Source organism: Acromyrmex echinatior, chromosome 5 (genome assembly GCF_024713525.1).
Source record: "Acromyrmex echinatior isolate Ae372 chromosome 5, ASM2471352v2, whole genome shotgun sequence".
Lineage (NCBI taxonomy): Eukaryota > Metazoa > Arthropoda > Insecta > Hymenoptera > Formicidae > Acromyrmex > Acromyrmex echinatior.
The window spans coordinates 13,232,828-13,248,641 of NC_141856.1; the positions used below are offsets into that span (position 1 = coordinate 13,232,828).

At 33.0% G+C, this 15,814-nt stretch overlaps 1 protein-coding gene across 3 annotated transcripts in view; it reads right to left on the minus strand.

The window, feature by feature from the left end:
* The window catches only part of LOC105151283 (protein amalgam), a 285,411-nt gene that overhangs the window by 264,884 nt on the left and 4,713 nt on the right, over positions 1 to 15,814 (minus strand). For all 3 annotated transcript variants that reach the window (XR_015545216.1, XM_011064906.2, XM_011064908.2), the window contains exon 2: positions 765 to 886. Coding sequence is in view for 2 of the 3 variants with exons in the window: in XM_011064906.2 (XP_011063208.1) it covers positions 765 to 861 (97 nt within the window). In the remaining variant the exon portion in view is untranslated. The remainder of the gene's footprint in view (positions 1 to 764; positions 887 to 15,814) is intronic.

Genomic DNA, 15,814 nt, shown 5'->3' on the forward strand with positions numbered 1-15,814 from the left:
CTGACAAGAGCATCTTCTCATCTTTATAAAAACAGAATGAAAATCTCTCATGAGTTATTGCAATTTTATTAAATCTTGAGATCGCACATACATTGAGAATTTCTTGTAGTTTTTATTGTATTTTTTCTCATCAAAAAGTACTGTAAAAGTGTGTATATAGAGAAATTAAAAATTTATTTATTATTTAATTGATTTTAGAATAATAAAATTTTTCGGCATGTATGCGGTAAATAGTTGTTGTTTTATGATTATTATTTACGGTACACAGTGCTGTATGAAAAGCCTTGAAAATATCAAAATCTCTATTACAGCTGTAAATTGTTTATTAATTTCACCGACGTTATAAATGCACAAACTTCTTTAATTGATTCAAATTATTTAATTGATAAAGAATGATGGGTTATGTAACATTGCGCGAATTGGGTCCATTAATAATCACGAAAAAGTGAACAAGTACGTGGATGCTGCTACAATTCGACGTAAAAGATTTAATTTCTGATATAATAGCGTGTATTCCTCTAACGATAGATATAATGTTATAACAATGCATTATTTCCACTGTAATAATATCTCATGCAATATTCTGTATACTATCTCGTTAAAAATCACCGTTAATAAAGGTAAAAATGCGCATTTATTGAATTAGGTTGCAAACAAGAAAACTAATAGCACTTTCGATCTCAACGACAGAAGAGATCAGCGGACGAATGAATGTGCGGTATAACGCAGTAGTAATCAAGTCCATTGTGAAGGCAGCTACTCACCGGTTTTCACAGTTGGAGACGCCGATGGTTGTGCGTACAAAGCCTGCGAGCCTCCCAGGAGCGCTAGGATGACGCGAAAAAACTTCATACTGGTCATCGTGAATAGCTATTCCATGGAAATTCTGAAATGCACAGGAGTAACGAGTTTCTTTACTTTCCGTGAGTGACACAATCATATCTAATTAATATAAACCAAAACCAAAAACCGTTTTAATTAAAACGACAGTGACAGATGGAAAAGACAATAATAAAGCAAATTAGATAATTCATTTATCTTTTATAATTAATTTTGTAGAAATCTCTCATCATATATATATATATATATATAATATTTATATAATATTTATATATATATGAAATATGAAGATATATATTTTAACATGGTATTCCATTAATGAACATATTTACAATGTTATTTAATTTTCCATTATAATACTCATTGTCAGTAAAATTGTCTCTTTCGGATGACTCTATTCCGTTTTTTCTATGTATATTCATATTTATAAATATTTAGTAATTATATTTTATACGTTTTATACATGTTTAGATAATTCTTTTGTAATCCCGCTACAGGGAAAGATAGACAGATAGATAGATGAACTTGTTCATCCGTGGCTTTTCGTCCGAACACAATCCATTCGAGATAGATCGACTTTGTCGTAATGTTCCACATCAAGCGGAAACACCGTCGCGCATCGCATCGACTCCTCATTTCCCACGGTATATCGCCGCGGGGAAAAAGTGAAACAACGATAGTGTCGTCTAACCGCGAAATGAGATTCTGATACCGCAATTTGATCGCGCGTATTTTCACTGCGAAAGAATAATAAAGGTGTGTCGCGATAATGAACGAAAGCGAGCGTGAATCGCGGATGTTGATTTATAGGAAATTAACATGCTACGAGAAGGAATTACTATGGCGTGAGACCTTCACGTCATTTACAGCCGCACGAGAGATAGAATGAGAATTTTAAATAGATTTGCCCGGATGAAAAAATATTCGTCGTCATCTGTTCTCCTGCGGGGCTTATCGCGGCTAAGATAACGATGAGCCCAAAGCCGGGATGGGCTCTGCAAACGACTAAGGCACATTGATGGTCGCGTTAAGAGGATGGAGGAAGAAACCCCTAGCTGGTGGCTAGATGGATCCCCTCGTCGGTCGAGGGTGGGAGATACCGGGGCATTGTATGTCTCGCCAACCACCGGCGCACAGCCACCGTACCATCGACTCTCGGATTCGCGCGAGCTGATCCACAGAATAGCTAGATCGTAGATAAGTAGTGATCTTGCCTCTCGGTTCAGGAACGTCGGCTCGATCCGGCTTAAAGCGACAGAAGTCGAGTGGCGAGACTTCGAGCGTGAATTCATGTTGGGAGAACGTGGTTTTGCGTGTCGGTATGTGCTAGAAAACGGACCAAGCGATTGCTTTGGAGGATGCTCTTCAATGGATTTGACGTCTAAACACTTCCAGAGAGTGACTTTCCACTTGATGTTAAACATTGCAATGATAAAAAATACGAAACAATTGAATATTTGCTTTCAGCAATTTATAAATATTGGAATTGGTTTAAATATTAGAATTAGAATTTATTATATGATAATTTTTAGATTATCATTAACATATAACGATTAATATTCTTGTAAAAGATGCTTATTAGCATTTAAAAAATTATTAAAATTATTAAATTGCAATTCACTAAGTGATATTACTATTCTGATTCTGCAAGGTTCGATCGAATATAGAATTTCTCTCATTTAATTAGATTTATTTTTATCCGTCTAAATTTGTTCCATATTGTTAATAATTATTTACATGTATAATAATGTTTTATCTTTAAATAATTGTTTTATTTTAGAAAAAGAAAGATCATATTTTATGTTCCTACTTCTGTGTAATATCAACTCAATTAAAATTAAAACAAAAATTAAAAAAAAAATTCAACTGAAAATTGCTATTTCAATGTTTGAAATATAATGAAATAATTCTACGCATATTTGATAACGAAATAAAATATTTCAAAATTACAAATTTTATTATACATTGTTCTTCAAGTTATGAGAATATTAATAAGCGTACGTGAAATACGTATATATTAACTATATGAGTAAATTCCTTCAGATAAAAGCACAACATTTAATTCGCCAAAAATATATTAAAGAGAAGCAATTATATATTCGCGATTAATTCAATTGATCGCTGATCAATTACTCATATTCTCGATATTCTCTCTTCATTAGCGGAATGATTCATCATGCAGCCTACATATTACATTCAAATCTCATTACTTTAATAGGAACTAAACTCTTAATGATCACACTACATATGCCGCAATACACTCCGTACGTGGAAGACAATAAATTACCATTCCTCTATTTCACCTTCCTCCAGTAGATCGCAAATCGTCTAAATCTACCGACCGCTCGGCCGTATCAGGAACTCATTCCGCAGAGAGACGATTTCCACTCTTCCGGCGCGCGAACCCCGAGGAAAAAATGACGTAGACGAAGCACCGGCAAACTTCGTAAAATACGAGTGCAACCGGCACCACGATGCACTTCATGCATCGCTGTGGGCGTCTGCATTCGTGACGGATCTACTCGACGAGCGATCCGAGCAGGAGTTTCACACACGGTCGACGAACGCGTGTCGGCGATTTATCGCGTTTATATACATGTTCCCGGCTTGTATCGTGTGTGCTCGAGTCGTAGGAAAGCGTACACCTGCAGTAAATAGAGGGAATGCATGGAATCACCTCGAGCGCTACCATTCACTCACCATCAAATCGAATGTGATGAAACTCCCTGGTCGCATATGATAAAACTCTTTGTGCTGTCTAGTTTTTTATGCTACCATCTGTGTTGATTATGTTAATTACCGTTATTTATTTACAATTATTTTTATATTACAAAAGATAATGCGAGCACATCCAATATTGGAGACATAAAATGTCAGAATTACACAGAATTTATTTCCAATTAACCCTTAAACGTTACGGGAATACATACTGGTGTACGGCATATAAATATACATATATATATATATATAATATATATATATATAGTGACATATTTAATAATTAATTGGAAATAAATTTTGTGTAATTTTGTAACGTCATAAATATTGCATGCGCTGGAGTTCTGCCCCAACTTACTTTGATTGCTTGTACATTCCATAAAAATTGAACATATTGTAAAAAAATGTTTCACTTAAAATACCGAATATTAAGGAACATAACGACACCAAACAAACATATATATATATCTATATTAATAAAAAAAGTTATAAATAATAGAAAAAATATCGGAAAAACATTGAAAAAAGTCGAGTATGCCATATCGAAAAAGCATTTAAGGATAAAAAAATTTGCAGAGATAAATATAGTTCCAGTAATTTACGAAAAAATTGTTAGATTATAACTTTTAAGACATATGAATGATTTATTTTTAAATTAAGATAAGCGATATTTTGAATGTATAACATCTTTCATCATCTGCATTCCGTGGGTATTCCTTCAATTTTTCCTTATTATTATCTTAATTATAACAAATATACAGTTAAAAGAGATAGAAATCGATCGTAAGTAATAGGTATAACCGGACTTCATTTATGTACCAGCTTCGAGGAAAATCGACTAGCAATGAAGTCGACACAGGACTATAAATCAACAAAATGGGCAAAAAATTATGCGGTAAAGTACTCTCGTTTTACTTTAGACGGGAAATCGCCTCTCTGAACAGAAAAATTTGCATTTCCTCCCTGCTTACCTTGCAAAAGCGGAAACATTTCAACGTTGTGGCTTTAGGATAAAGAATATCTTCTCATTAAAAAGTTATATTATTATTTATTTATGCTGATGCATAAATAATGGTTGATTTCCAATCCAGATTACGTTTTGGTAAACATTGGTCGTACAGAAATAATATGTAAATATATACGTTCATTTTTTTTAATAATGTCTCTTTAACTTTGTTTTATTAAAATTACATTTATATTACTTCTTCTTTGCTTTAGCGTACTTTTAATAAGATTTATGTATGAAAAGGACAATTTTGCTGACAAATTTAAAAATTTAACTAGATACAGATCTGAAAATAATTTTGTTGGATCATCAAAACATATAATAATTACGTAGCAATCTCAAGCATAATGAGCAAAAAATTTGGATGTTACAAAAAATTTTGATATTTTAACGATTAGTTCAAGCATTCTAAGTACTGAATTATTTTGCCCAAAACATTTGTTAAATTTATATCTAATTAAATTTTCAGATACTTCAGCAAAATTGGCTTTTCTGTGTAAGATTTAGCATTATTGGGAATTCCCATTAATTGTGCATTATATAGGGACATTATATTATAGGGAAGATTAGAGTTAGCCAACTTTTTAGTTTTAAATTTTTATGGATAAAATTAAAAAACTTATCAAAAAAATGAAATCTATACCAGTTTGTTAGGTGAACAAATCTGAATGGAGGCAAAAACATCCGTCTGTGAATTATGTGCGATATTCAGTTTATGATGGCAAAAAACGAAAGTGCAATAAATATTCATCGTCAAATAATTTCTGTATATGGAGAATAATGCTCGAGCGTGAAAATGGTTCGACGATGGCGATCAGAGTTTATTAACGATCGCATGGAAAATCACGATGAGTCTCGAAGCGATAGGCCGCGTATATCAACAAAATCATCGCAGCAATTCGTGCACTTGTTCAAAACGATTGTCATCTCACGATAAACAATATATATAATATATATAATATAATTAAACAAGGATGTTAATCATTCATCAATGAAACGCAGATTACGATGATATAAAGTCAAGATATCGGACGGGTGTAATAAACGATAATCTCTGGATATTCAAAGTGCGATCTACTTAATGCTACAAATACTTCGAAATATTTAGTTGATCAATCAGAAAGAAAAATTGTATTAACTAACCAATTGAAGAATGTTTCAAAACATTTATAACATCAAATGGAGGTTACAAACATTTGTAGCCTCAGACACATCTACATATGTCTTTATTGTTTTTTACATAGATTCTGTTTACTGATCTACTTCTTATAGTTTACTAGTCACAGTCTTCTCTATTATGGAACAAGGTTGGAAACAACATTACTTCATGAAAATAACGCGTTATTGTTAATTTTTATAAAAAAATTTCATTATTAATTTAAAAAAATATACGTTATCATTACCGTTACTGAGAATGTAACGATTTGCTATTTATTTCCCAACTTTGCTGTAGAATAATGTATAGCAATCTTAATTTTTGGCATTCATGCGCGGAATTTGTAACGAGGTGCGTAAACCAAATTTCAAACAGCATTTAACACAATCTTTGTGTTCTATTTAATTCAGCTGAAATTCTATGCAGCCGCGCCAGTGGTTATAGGCAGACCGATCTGGCTGTTGCCAAGTAATACATTATCGCTTTATATCGAAGGAAGCTTCCAGCGGTATAAAGTTCCAAGACTTTATCAATGCTTTAGAAATAAACTTCTTTTGTTTCGTGTAGATTACGCTTATCGATCTTCATTTACAAGTTTTTGATCAATGGTGAGTAGTAGATACATAAAATGTCAGATAATGTTAGATAATGTCACATAACCAAAGGAGTAGATTCTCACTATTCTCCTTACAAACAATCGAACTTTAAATTTGATATTTTACGGACGTATCTTTTAAACTTTACAATCTCTATTTCTTTGCAACTTTCAAAAAGTAGGGAAACGAAATTGTCTATAAAAATTGAAATAATAATTATTAAGAAACTTTATTCGGGAATACTTCTAAAGTTAGAAATTTGAAAAAGTTAGAAAGTTGTAAAAATTTAACATTACATTAATGTAAAAAATCTTGGGCTGTTTAGTTGCTATGAAATTTTATTTTATAATTTAGATTGAGATTTAGATAAATCCCTAAAGCTAAATTAAGAACAGGTCTTTTAAATTAGGATCAAACTGGTTTAAGATGAAATTATAAAATTATCAATAATTCTTGTGAAATTATACACATAATTACTATCTATGTAAAAATATCTATGTAAAATTATACATTAAAAACAAATTAGATTTGCAAAAAAATCGGATTAATATATTTATTAGTCAATTCAGTTACATTCAATAGATGAATCTATGTGAATCATATTTCGCACTAAAAGTTAAAACGCATGACCGATCGCATTAATGGCGGACGACAATTTCACGCGTTTATCTCTAAACAATATTCACTTTCCACTCTGTTGAACTAATAGGAGAAATCATCGCCGGTCACTTTTTTCGGTTGCGCTGACACCCTTACAAACGAGCCGTGTGAACATAACGCATTCGAGACCATGGCAGCGCAAACAACAGAATTGTGGTCTACGTGGACAGTAGATACGTGTATGTACACGCGGTGAATTCGCGCAGCCATGAATAAGGAATGCCGCGATCTTTCGGAGTATGCATTTTTGTAAAATATTCCGTGCGCGTTGCCGTAACCGCGACTCAGAAACCGTAACCACCCTCGTATTATAACGTTCGCGTTACTATCGCAAGTCATGAGACAAGTTCCTGGTGCCACCTCAGGCACAACCGACAGTGGCAGCTTCGAAACTATCGCGTGGAGGAACGAAGGAGTGAGCGAGAAACTAAATCCTTCCGTTCTCCAGCTCGCCAGACGTCCTGGAACCTCGCGTCACCTATGCGACGTTAAAACGCGACAGTAAACAGCTACGAAGCTCGACGTCGGACGGACCAAATAAAAGAATCAGGAGTACCGGGGATGACGTGTTTCTCGCGATCGTAAAGTCGACCGCGTCTCCTAGCTGTAGTTAATGCCGCGCATTTCGTTCGTGCAGAGAGTGTCGTGCTGCTGAGCAACGGTATTATGTGAAAAATACCACGAAGAATGTGCCCGATTTGCAACTGGTTGCAAAATTTTTACTGCCAAAGAATCTACGCGTACCTGTCATTATTTGAATACGAGCGTATCATTATTGCGTCGTTAAAAAAAGGTTACGACGATCAACTTTGGCGAAACGACATTTGGAAGAAGGTAACGTATTGCGAAGTTGATGTTCGTCGTAAGAATCGCATAATTTGCAAAGATACTTAATTCTATTGATATCCTACTGCTCGATTTAATTGCTTTTTTACGAAATTTGACATTTCTATCTTATATATATTGCTGAAAATCGATTTATATTGCACATAAATGTCAATAAACCAAGGCTATAATATCAATACTTCGAGGAAATGACAACAATTTGTACGAGGCGTTCCTCTAATATAAAACTAAAAGTAAATCAAATAATAAAAAGATACTTATTTTCGGTTGAAGCGGATCTTGATACTTAATGATATTCGTATGTAAATTTGCAAATATATTTTTCAGTTCTATAAACAAGTCAAACAAATTGAATCAGTACGAGTTTGTAGAACCGAAAAATACATTTATTTGCATGTAAATGTTATTGAGCATCAAGATCCGTTTCGATAGAAATAATATTCTTTCTATTATTTAATTTATTCTTATATATATATACACACACACACACACACACACACACACACACACACATTTTACTTATATGTATATTTCTCTTCCTTTTCCTCTTCTTCTTCCGTTGTTTAGTCGATAGAATATTATCCCGTTGCAAAACATTGATGCATTTGTTTCAAAAAATAAGGTATATATTATTTGCAAATAACTAACAGTAAGTCAAACTTTAATTAATTTCTTCCGCTTGCAAAAAAATTCCCAAGTTATGAATAATGGTAATGTACGTATACGCAATAGATTCGAATAAAATAACAATAAAATGGCTGTTAATAACACATATGATGTTGAATTTTCAATTGCTTATTATTTTTATCGCACATACGAAGAGACAGCCTCATTGTATGACGGCCTATTATATTTTATATCTAATTATATTTCTTTTTCCCCTATCTCGAGGGATAAATTTATATACGGATAACTTATGTTCGGTTAACCATATAAAGTTAACCTTATAACGCGCTGCTGGATTCGCTTTTTTACACCCAACTTGTTTTGCAAATACAAAAATCTATATTTAAAAAAAAGAACAAAGTGACATTTAATTGTTCAGATATCCGCAATAATCGCTTTACATTACCAAGGAGTAAACTGACATTATCTCTCATTATTTTAACATTAAAGTCATTTTAATGTCAAAATGGAGACAAATATAATTTGTTGCCTAGATTAGTTTCACTCCATCCTTGTATACACTTTTTATTTTTGTATTATACATCTTAGAGATAAAAAAGATTCTAATAGCACCAATATTTGAACAATTCACAGAGATATTTTGTGTTAACAAATACACGCTGAAAATGTATTATAACGCAATGTTCTCTATCATTTTAAATTTACCTTAAATTCTGACAACTCAGTGACTTTAAATAATACAATTTCAAAGTTATCGAACTGACAAACAGAGTTTGGCGAACAGTTTTAAGATTAATTACTTGTTAGAAGCTCGTTTGTAGTTACACTTAGATTCAACGACTATACGAAATATCGGTTTTGCATATTAGAGTTCAAAATGGAAAGCCAGAGATGAGAATCAGGAGGTGGATGTTTATCATCGTAAAGTCAGTCCGTAGTTGCATCTTGTAACAGCAATCAGTATATCAGTTTACTAGTGCAATATTATACCGCTTTTGTTTACTTTCTCGCTTTATACTGCGAGTGTAAAACGCTCTTGGGGCAAATGTTGCGGGAGAAGTCTGCATACGTATGTGCACGCGTGCTTGCAACCGGGTAAACACACCTATTCATGCACGAGCAAAATCAACATTAACCAGCACGTGCATCGTTTCATCCAGCCGTATCTATCCATCCATTATCGGTTACGCTTGTCCTATCATCCTTGTATGATTATGCGCGCGTGGTTGTTAAAGTGTTGTTGACTGGACGGTGAGATGTTGGATCACTCGCGCTCATGTCTCGCTCGCATAAAACATCGTCCGTAATGACATTGTCGTCGACAGGAAATTACGTAATTTTAGAGCGTACCGGCGATTTCTTTCGCCGCGAACGATAATGTAAGGTGACACTTGAACGTTTAAATCTCGCTGTAATAAGATCGCGAGCTCTCAGAGTTAATAATAAGAAGATCTTTAAAGTATTTTCCCTATATTCAAAGTAATGCGTTAAAACATGTAATTTAAATTAGATTCAAAGTTTTATTTTTTGAGACAAAATTCTTCGCTCTCTGTCTTGAAACTCAAGAGCCACTCAAGTACTTTTAATTATAGAAAAACATGTGCAACCAGTTGTTAGCGCAAGAATACTTTAAAGAGTAAATCAATCAGACGTGACCTAGGGCATGTTTCTTGAACAAAGGACACGCCCTGGCTCGCTTCACATCTGAGCACTGAAATATTTTTCCACCCTAGTTTCTTACGTCTCCCTCTTTAGATTACGCGCGCTCTATTATGCCGTACTATCTGTAACCATATCAGTCCAAGTTTTCGCGACACTCGATTAAAGCGAGCTTTGCAAAGCATCGAGCGCGACAGTCAACACGAATCATCGTCTCGCGCTAGTTTAAAATGAATAGCAGCAGGGAGGTGCGTAAATCCGGTTCCCCGACATTTATCTGGACGGCACCAAGTATCTGTTATTTTAATGAATGCCGCGGAAGTACGTGTTTGTACACCTTTAACGAAGCATACGCGAATAAATCCTGGTAAAACCGACTCTTGCACGCAAGATTCATTCGACACGCTTCATACGCGCCACCCTAGAGAATATGGAGAGTGTCGAGCACACAGCCGATGTATGTACTCGCAAATAACAAAGGATTTTTTTTTTTCAGAGATACGTAACTGCGTAACACCAATTTTTTCTATACAATATTTTTCGATTTATGTCATACATTTAATTAACCAATCATCAATGAAATTGTAAGTCACTCGTAATTCATATCGCAATCTTTCTTTTGAATTGTTTTATTAGAAAACATGTTAATAATTACGAAATGAAGCATATAAATTTCGGAATCAATACGACGTTTGTATAATTGTGTAAAATACTGTGAACAAGTTCCTCTCAAAATTATTATATTTTTTAGTTAGCATAAAATATCTAATCTACATATATACATATTTAACAAGTATATTTATTTTCTCCATTTGCATTTAACTCCGATTTGCGTGATAACACGCCTGTTTTTTGTTAATTAAATATTATACGTAATTTTATAAACAACGTTGTATTTACAAGCAAATATTTTATCATCAAATACCAAATTCATAATATTATTTAATCACAACAGAATTTCTAAAATAGGCACTTTTGAAATTAAAACATTATACAACGTCAATCTACACAATTTATGAAAAACGGACATTGTAGGATAATCGTACTGAATTCGTATTTAATTGATTAGATTTTTACTACAGAGTGGCAAGACAGAAATCTGTGTAATCGTACTTCATGGGTTATAGCTTGATGCAACTGCGATATCACGTCTCTTATACGAGTTGTACATTAATCCTCTTCGAAGTGGAAGCGGGCCGTGTCACACGCAGAATTTCATAGGATGACGAACTGTTCCCTCTCCCGAAATATAGCATTCCCATCGATCAGCCAACGTTCACTTAGTAGAATTCAGATCGCCGTCTTCACATGGAAGCATTGTCTGGCTTGAGGCCCGTCACTAATGGGAGTATGCGCGACCCCAGATACTCCGGCTGCATGACAAATGCACTAATCGACCTTCAGTATAGAATCGTTATGCTCGTGCACAGCTATGAGTGATTACTTTGACCCGGCGACGACGACGCTTCGATGAATATTGAACGGAAGAACGCGATTACATATTCCGGAGACGATGCCGTAATTTTACAGTGACGAGGGAAAGTAGAACTTGGTCGGAGCTTGAATTTTCAGGCGCCGACCGATGCTGCGCTTTAATTGATAATGCGAAATAACCAAATTGCTATAAAATAAAATTGATTGAAAATTCTAGTACTAGAATATGTAACAAAATAAGAATTTCAATGACTGATTGATCTAAATCAATGTAAATACTGCACGTAATATGTAAATTTACGAAAATTTATTAAACCCCTACATTAATCTTTCTTTCCTTGGTTGCATTCATGTTAAATTTATCTTATACGCTAGTCGACTCTATACGTTTTATCTCTTTTTCTCTTATGCCAGTCCATCCTACGAGGTGTTAAAAATTCATCAGAATCTCCTTGCTTATAAAGTGCTATTTTTCTTATATACGTCTTGTTTGTGCACAATCCTGTTTCTTTTAGAAAATGGAGATGTAAGCGTGATTAGGTAGCGTTGCAACGCCAATATGGAATCGAGATCGTACCAAGACCGCTGTGATATGTGTAATGAAATATGGTTATTGATACAAATTGCTACGGATACGTTTTAGTACATATTTGTCACGCGGAGAAAATTATTGCGACACCGATATTATTGGTCTACTAAATCATCGTTGAAGAGAGAGAGAGAGAGAGAGAGAGAGAGAGAGAGAGAGAGAGAGAGAGAGAGAAAGGGAAGAGGAAGGACAGAAAACGTTGAGAGAACAGATAAGTTTATCCGACTCGATTGCGATATGGGAACACCGATCGTAAAATTCAAGGTGCGAGGATAGTAAGATCCTTCGGCTTAAATCGAACAAGGAAATATGCCGCGACGTCGAAGTAGTTTTCGGGAAAGTTTTAAGACTCGGTTTTAAAAATACGCAAAAGTTTCGAGAAGCAACTTTTCCGAAAATCTAGCACGAACTGGACTTACGCCATGTCCTCATGCACATAAGGACTTTGGATTGTTACACGAATATATAAAAGTACGGTGCTTCTACATGGCATGAAGAGAAATCAATGTCATTCTGATAGTCTCTTGGAGAACATGCTCGTATTTTTCATTATTTTTGAATTAGATATCTCTCTTAATACATTTTCTAATCGATACGCATACAATCCAAAAAGCATTATTTGAAAAATTTGTTTGTTATACTCATTATGATACAATGAAAACTAAAATTTTCATTAATATACATGAAACGTAAAGACTATATTGAAATGTATAATAAACTGAATGCTCGGTGCATTCATTAACTTTATCATCATTCTCGAGATACATTGCATATTTTAATTCCATAGCTTATAAAAATTTGGATATATCTTTCCTTTCTCACATTTTTATACTATTTTATTATTTTCAGAAAAAATGTTATAACGAATTGACTTATATTAAAGATATTATTAATGCATTCTTTATGTTTTAATTAATGCTCAATTATAATTATATATATTATATATAAATTATATATAAATTGCTTTTATTTATATCTTTAAGGTAGAATGTTTTTTTTTATTGAGATATATCAATCAAACTTGTAGAACAAATGTGAAGCACATTTTTAATATTTATCTAATAAACTCACGTTGGTTCGTGCACTGGTTTGCTCGTGCATACGCAAACTGGACAAAATTAATGAAGAAAAATTGCATTGCGCGATAACCTCCTTAGGTTCATACATATTTCTGTGACAACTTGGATATTTAATGAATGTGGAAGACCATTAGGTCATACCTTGTGTAAATTTCGGAGTTAAATCTGAATAATGATAATTCCGCCATTAAGCAGAATTGTAAGATATAATATTATCTTAAATATATACGAATAGGTTTTTTCTCATATAAATCAACTATAAATGTATAAAAATAGTTATAAGAAGTAATTATAAGAATAATTTCTATTTCAGAATAAAAAAAATTGTCGAATATAAAAGATCTTTTAGTAACATCAATAATTTTTGTTTCTTAAGAATTTAGAAAATCAAAACCTGTATGTATGAATAAAATAATTGCTAATATATCAACTTTAAGTAAATTTTATTCATTTCTTGCAAATAAACCGTAGAAATTTTGAAAAAACTTACTTTATAAAATATTAAGGTATGAAGCGAATCAAAACGTCAGCTATGCTTTATAAAATTTGTTATTCTTTCTAATTTTACATTATTCTTGTTTAATGCGCCAAATATCATTTTTTCCATTAAGTGCGATTTGCAACTTCAATCTCGAGTCCATAGAATAAAATGAAAGAGAAACGCAAATAGAGATTGCTTTTTCAAAATCAAACTATGGCAAATGTCAGTTCTCGGAAAAGGGTTGGAAAACTCATTAACCGAAGCCAGCCGGTTGATGACTCTCCGCGGGGTCACTATTATCGAAGCATTCGAATTAACTGCATTCGAGCATTTCAGGTACCGACCTAGTACGTGCACACAAGCTTAACTGCTTCCTCCCCTTTTGTTTCCGAAGCATTTCGCAGTCTCCACCCGTGAGCTTCCATCAATCATTTCAGTTTTGCGCAAGATTCGTCTATTATTCGAAATCCCTGTCCTTCGTTTTCTTCCTCCGCTTTCATCTTCCGTTCATTCGAATCCTCTTTCCGTTACCTCGTAAAATCAAACCTCCGATATTTTTAGTTCATACGTCTATAAATTAAAATGACAGAGGGAATTTTTTTCACAATTTATATCCTTATATTATATTTGTTACATAAAGCTACGAAATTGATTATCTTTCACAAACATTTTTGCGGATCAAAAACAATAATATTTACAATAATAATATTTACAAATTAAAAAATATATGTATACAAAAATACTATTAATAAGTCGATAAATAATTAAACAGTAAATAAAGGTAGACGCAAGCAGAATAATTATCAATTATAATGATATATGATAAATTACACGGCTGAATTTATGGTTATTCAAAGATCGATGTGCCATAGTGCAATGCCCCAGCGGCGATACATTAAAATTATTATAATTTAATACAGAGAAATTATTTTGCGCGGTATTATTATGGATTGATATTTTTCCCTTCTGTGGCTGCAATTGCCCGCAGCAGCGGTGCATACATATGTCGACCGCGAAAAGTTAGATATTTCACACACTTGTAATTTGCCAAACCACGGAAACTGCAAAAAAATATCACATCGATATTCTCATACGTGAAGAGAAAATTCTCGAAAATGTGCATGGTAATCAACTAACTCTCGCAATGAATGAATCCGTGAATTCTCAACTCTGAAAATTATATTATTAGCAAAAATACATATTTTATTATGTCAAATTAATATCTCTTTTTATATATATTGCAGTAATAAGAAATGCATTAATAATAAGAAATTCAGCTGTTAATTGCAAATTCATAAACTAGTTATTATAAGTACTTAATATAAGTCTGTGGCTAGTTTAGAAAATTTCGCGGAAGTTTAAATTTCTAACTTTCAAAACTTAATTTCAGTACTCTTTATTACACGTTTATTTAATGAACCGTACGGAATATAACGTTAAATTAACGTATCGTTAAATAAACGTATAATAATAGCATCCTATAAAATCATTGTTTTTAATACAAAATATATACTAAATATAAAGCCATATATAAAATTGTGAATGATAATCAATAACAAATAGTTCTATATAAAATGTAATTTATAAATATTATATTTAATTAAACATAACATTTAATTAATTTTCAGAATATTTATTTAATTATAAAACATTCATATAAATAGAAAGCCATAACATATTTTAATAATAAATATATTTTTTAATTATTACTATTCCACGCAATAAATAAATAAAATTCTTATTTGTGTGTAGTAATCTTGTGACTTTTGGTCTGACTAACGACAGCAAAGATCTCGACCAAAGACAGGTTTGAAAAACGTGCGACGTAAATAAGCAATATCGGACTTTCGCTCGTTTAATTTAGCCCTCACGTTTATTTCAATGAGCCTTCACTCAGGAAGTTCTAGGTAATGAGAAAGCAGTAAAGACAGATTAAGAGAGTCCAAACTCTTCCCATTCCCGAAGCTAACATTCTTTTGTGACAAATCCATTAGGGACTTCGAAGAAATTGAGTTTGCGTCCACGATTCATTATAATCTCATTTATAAATGAGAACTAACTGCTTGCCTAGAAAACTGTGACAGCCCTTTAATTATCACGCTCTAACAGTGTACGTTCAATAA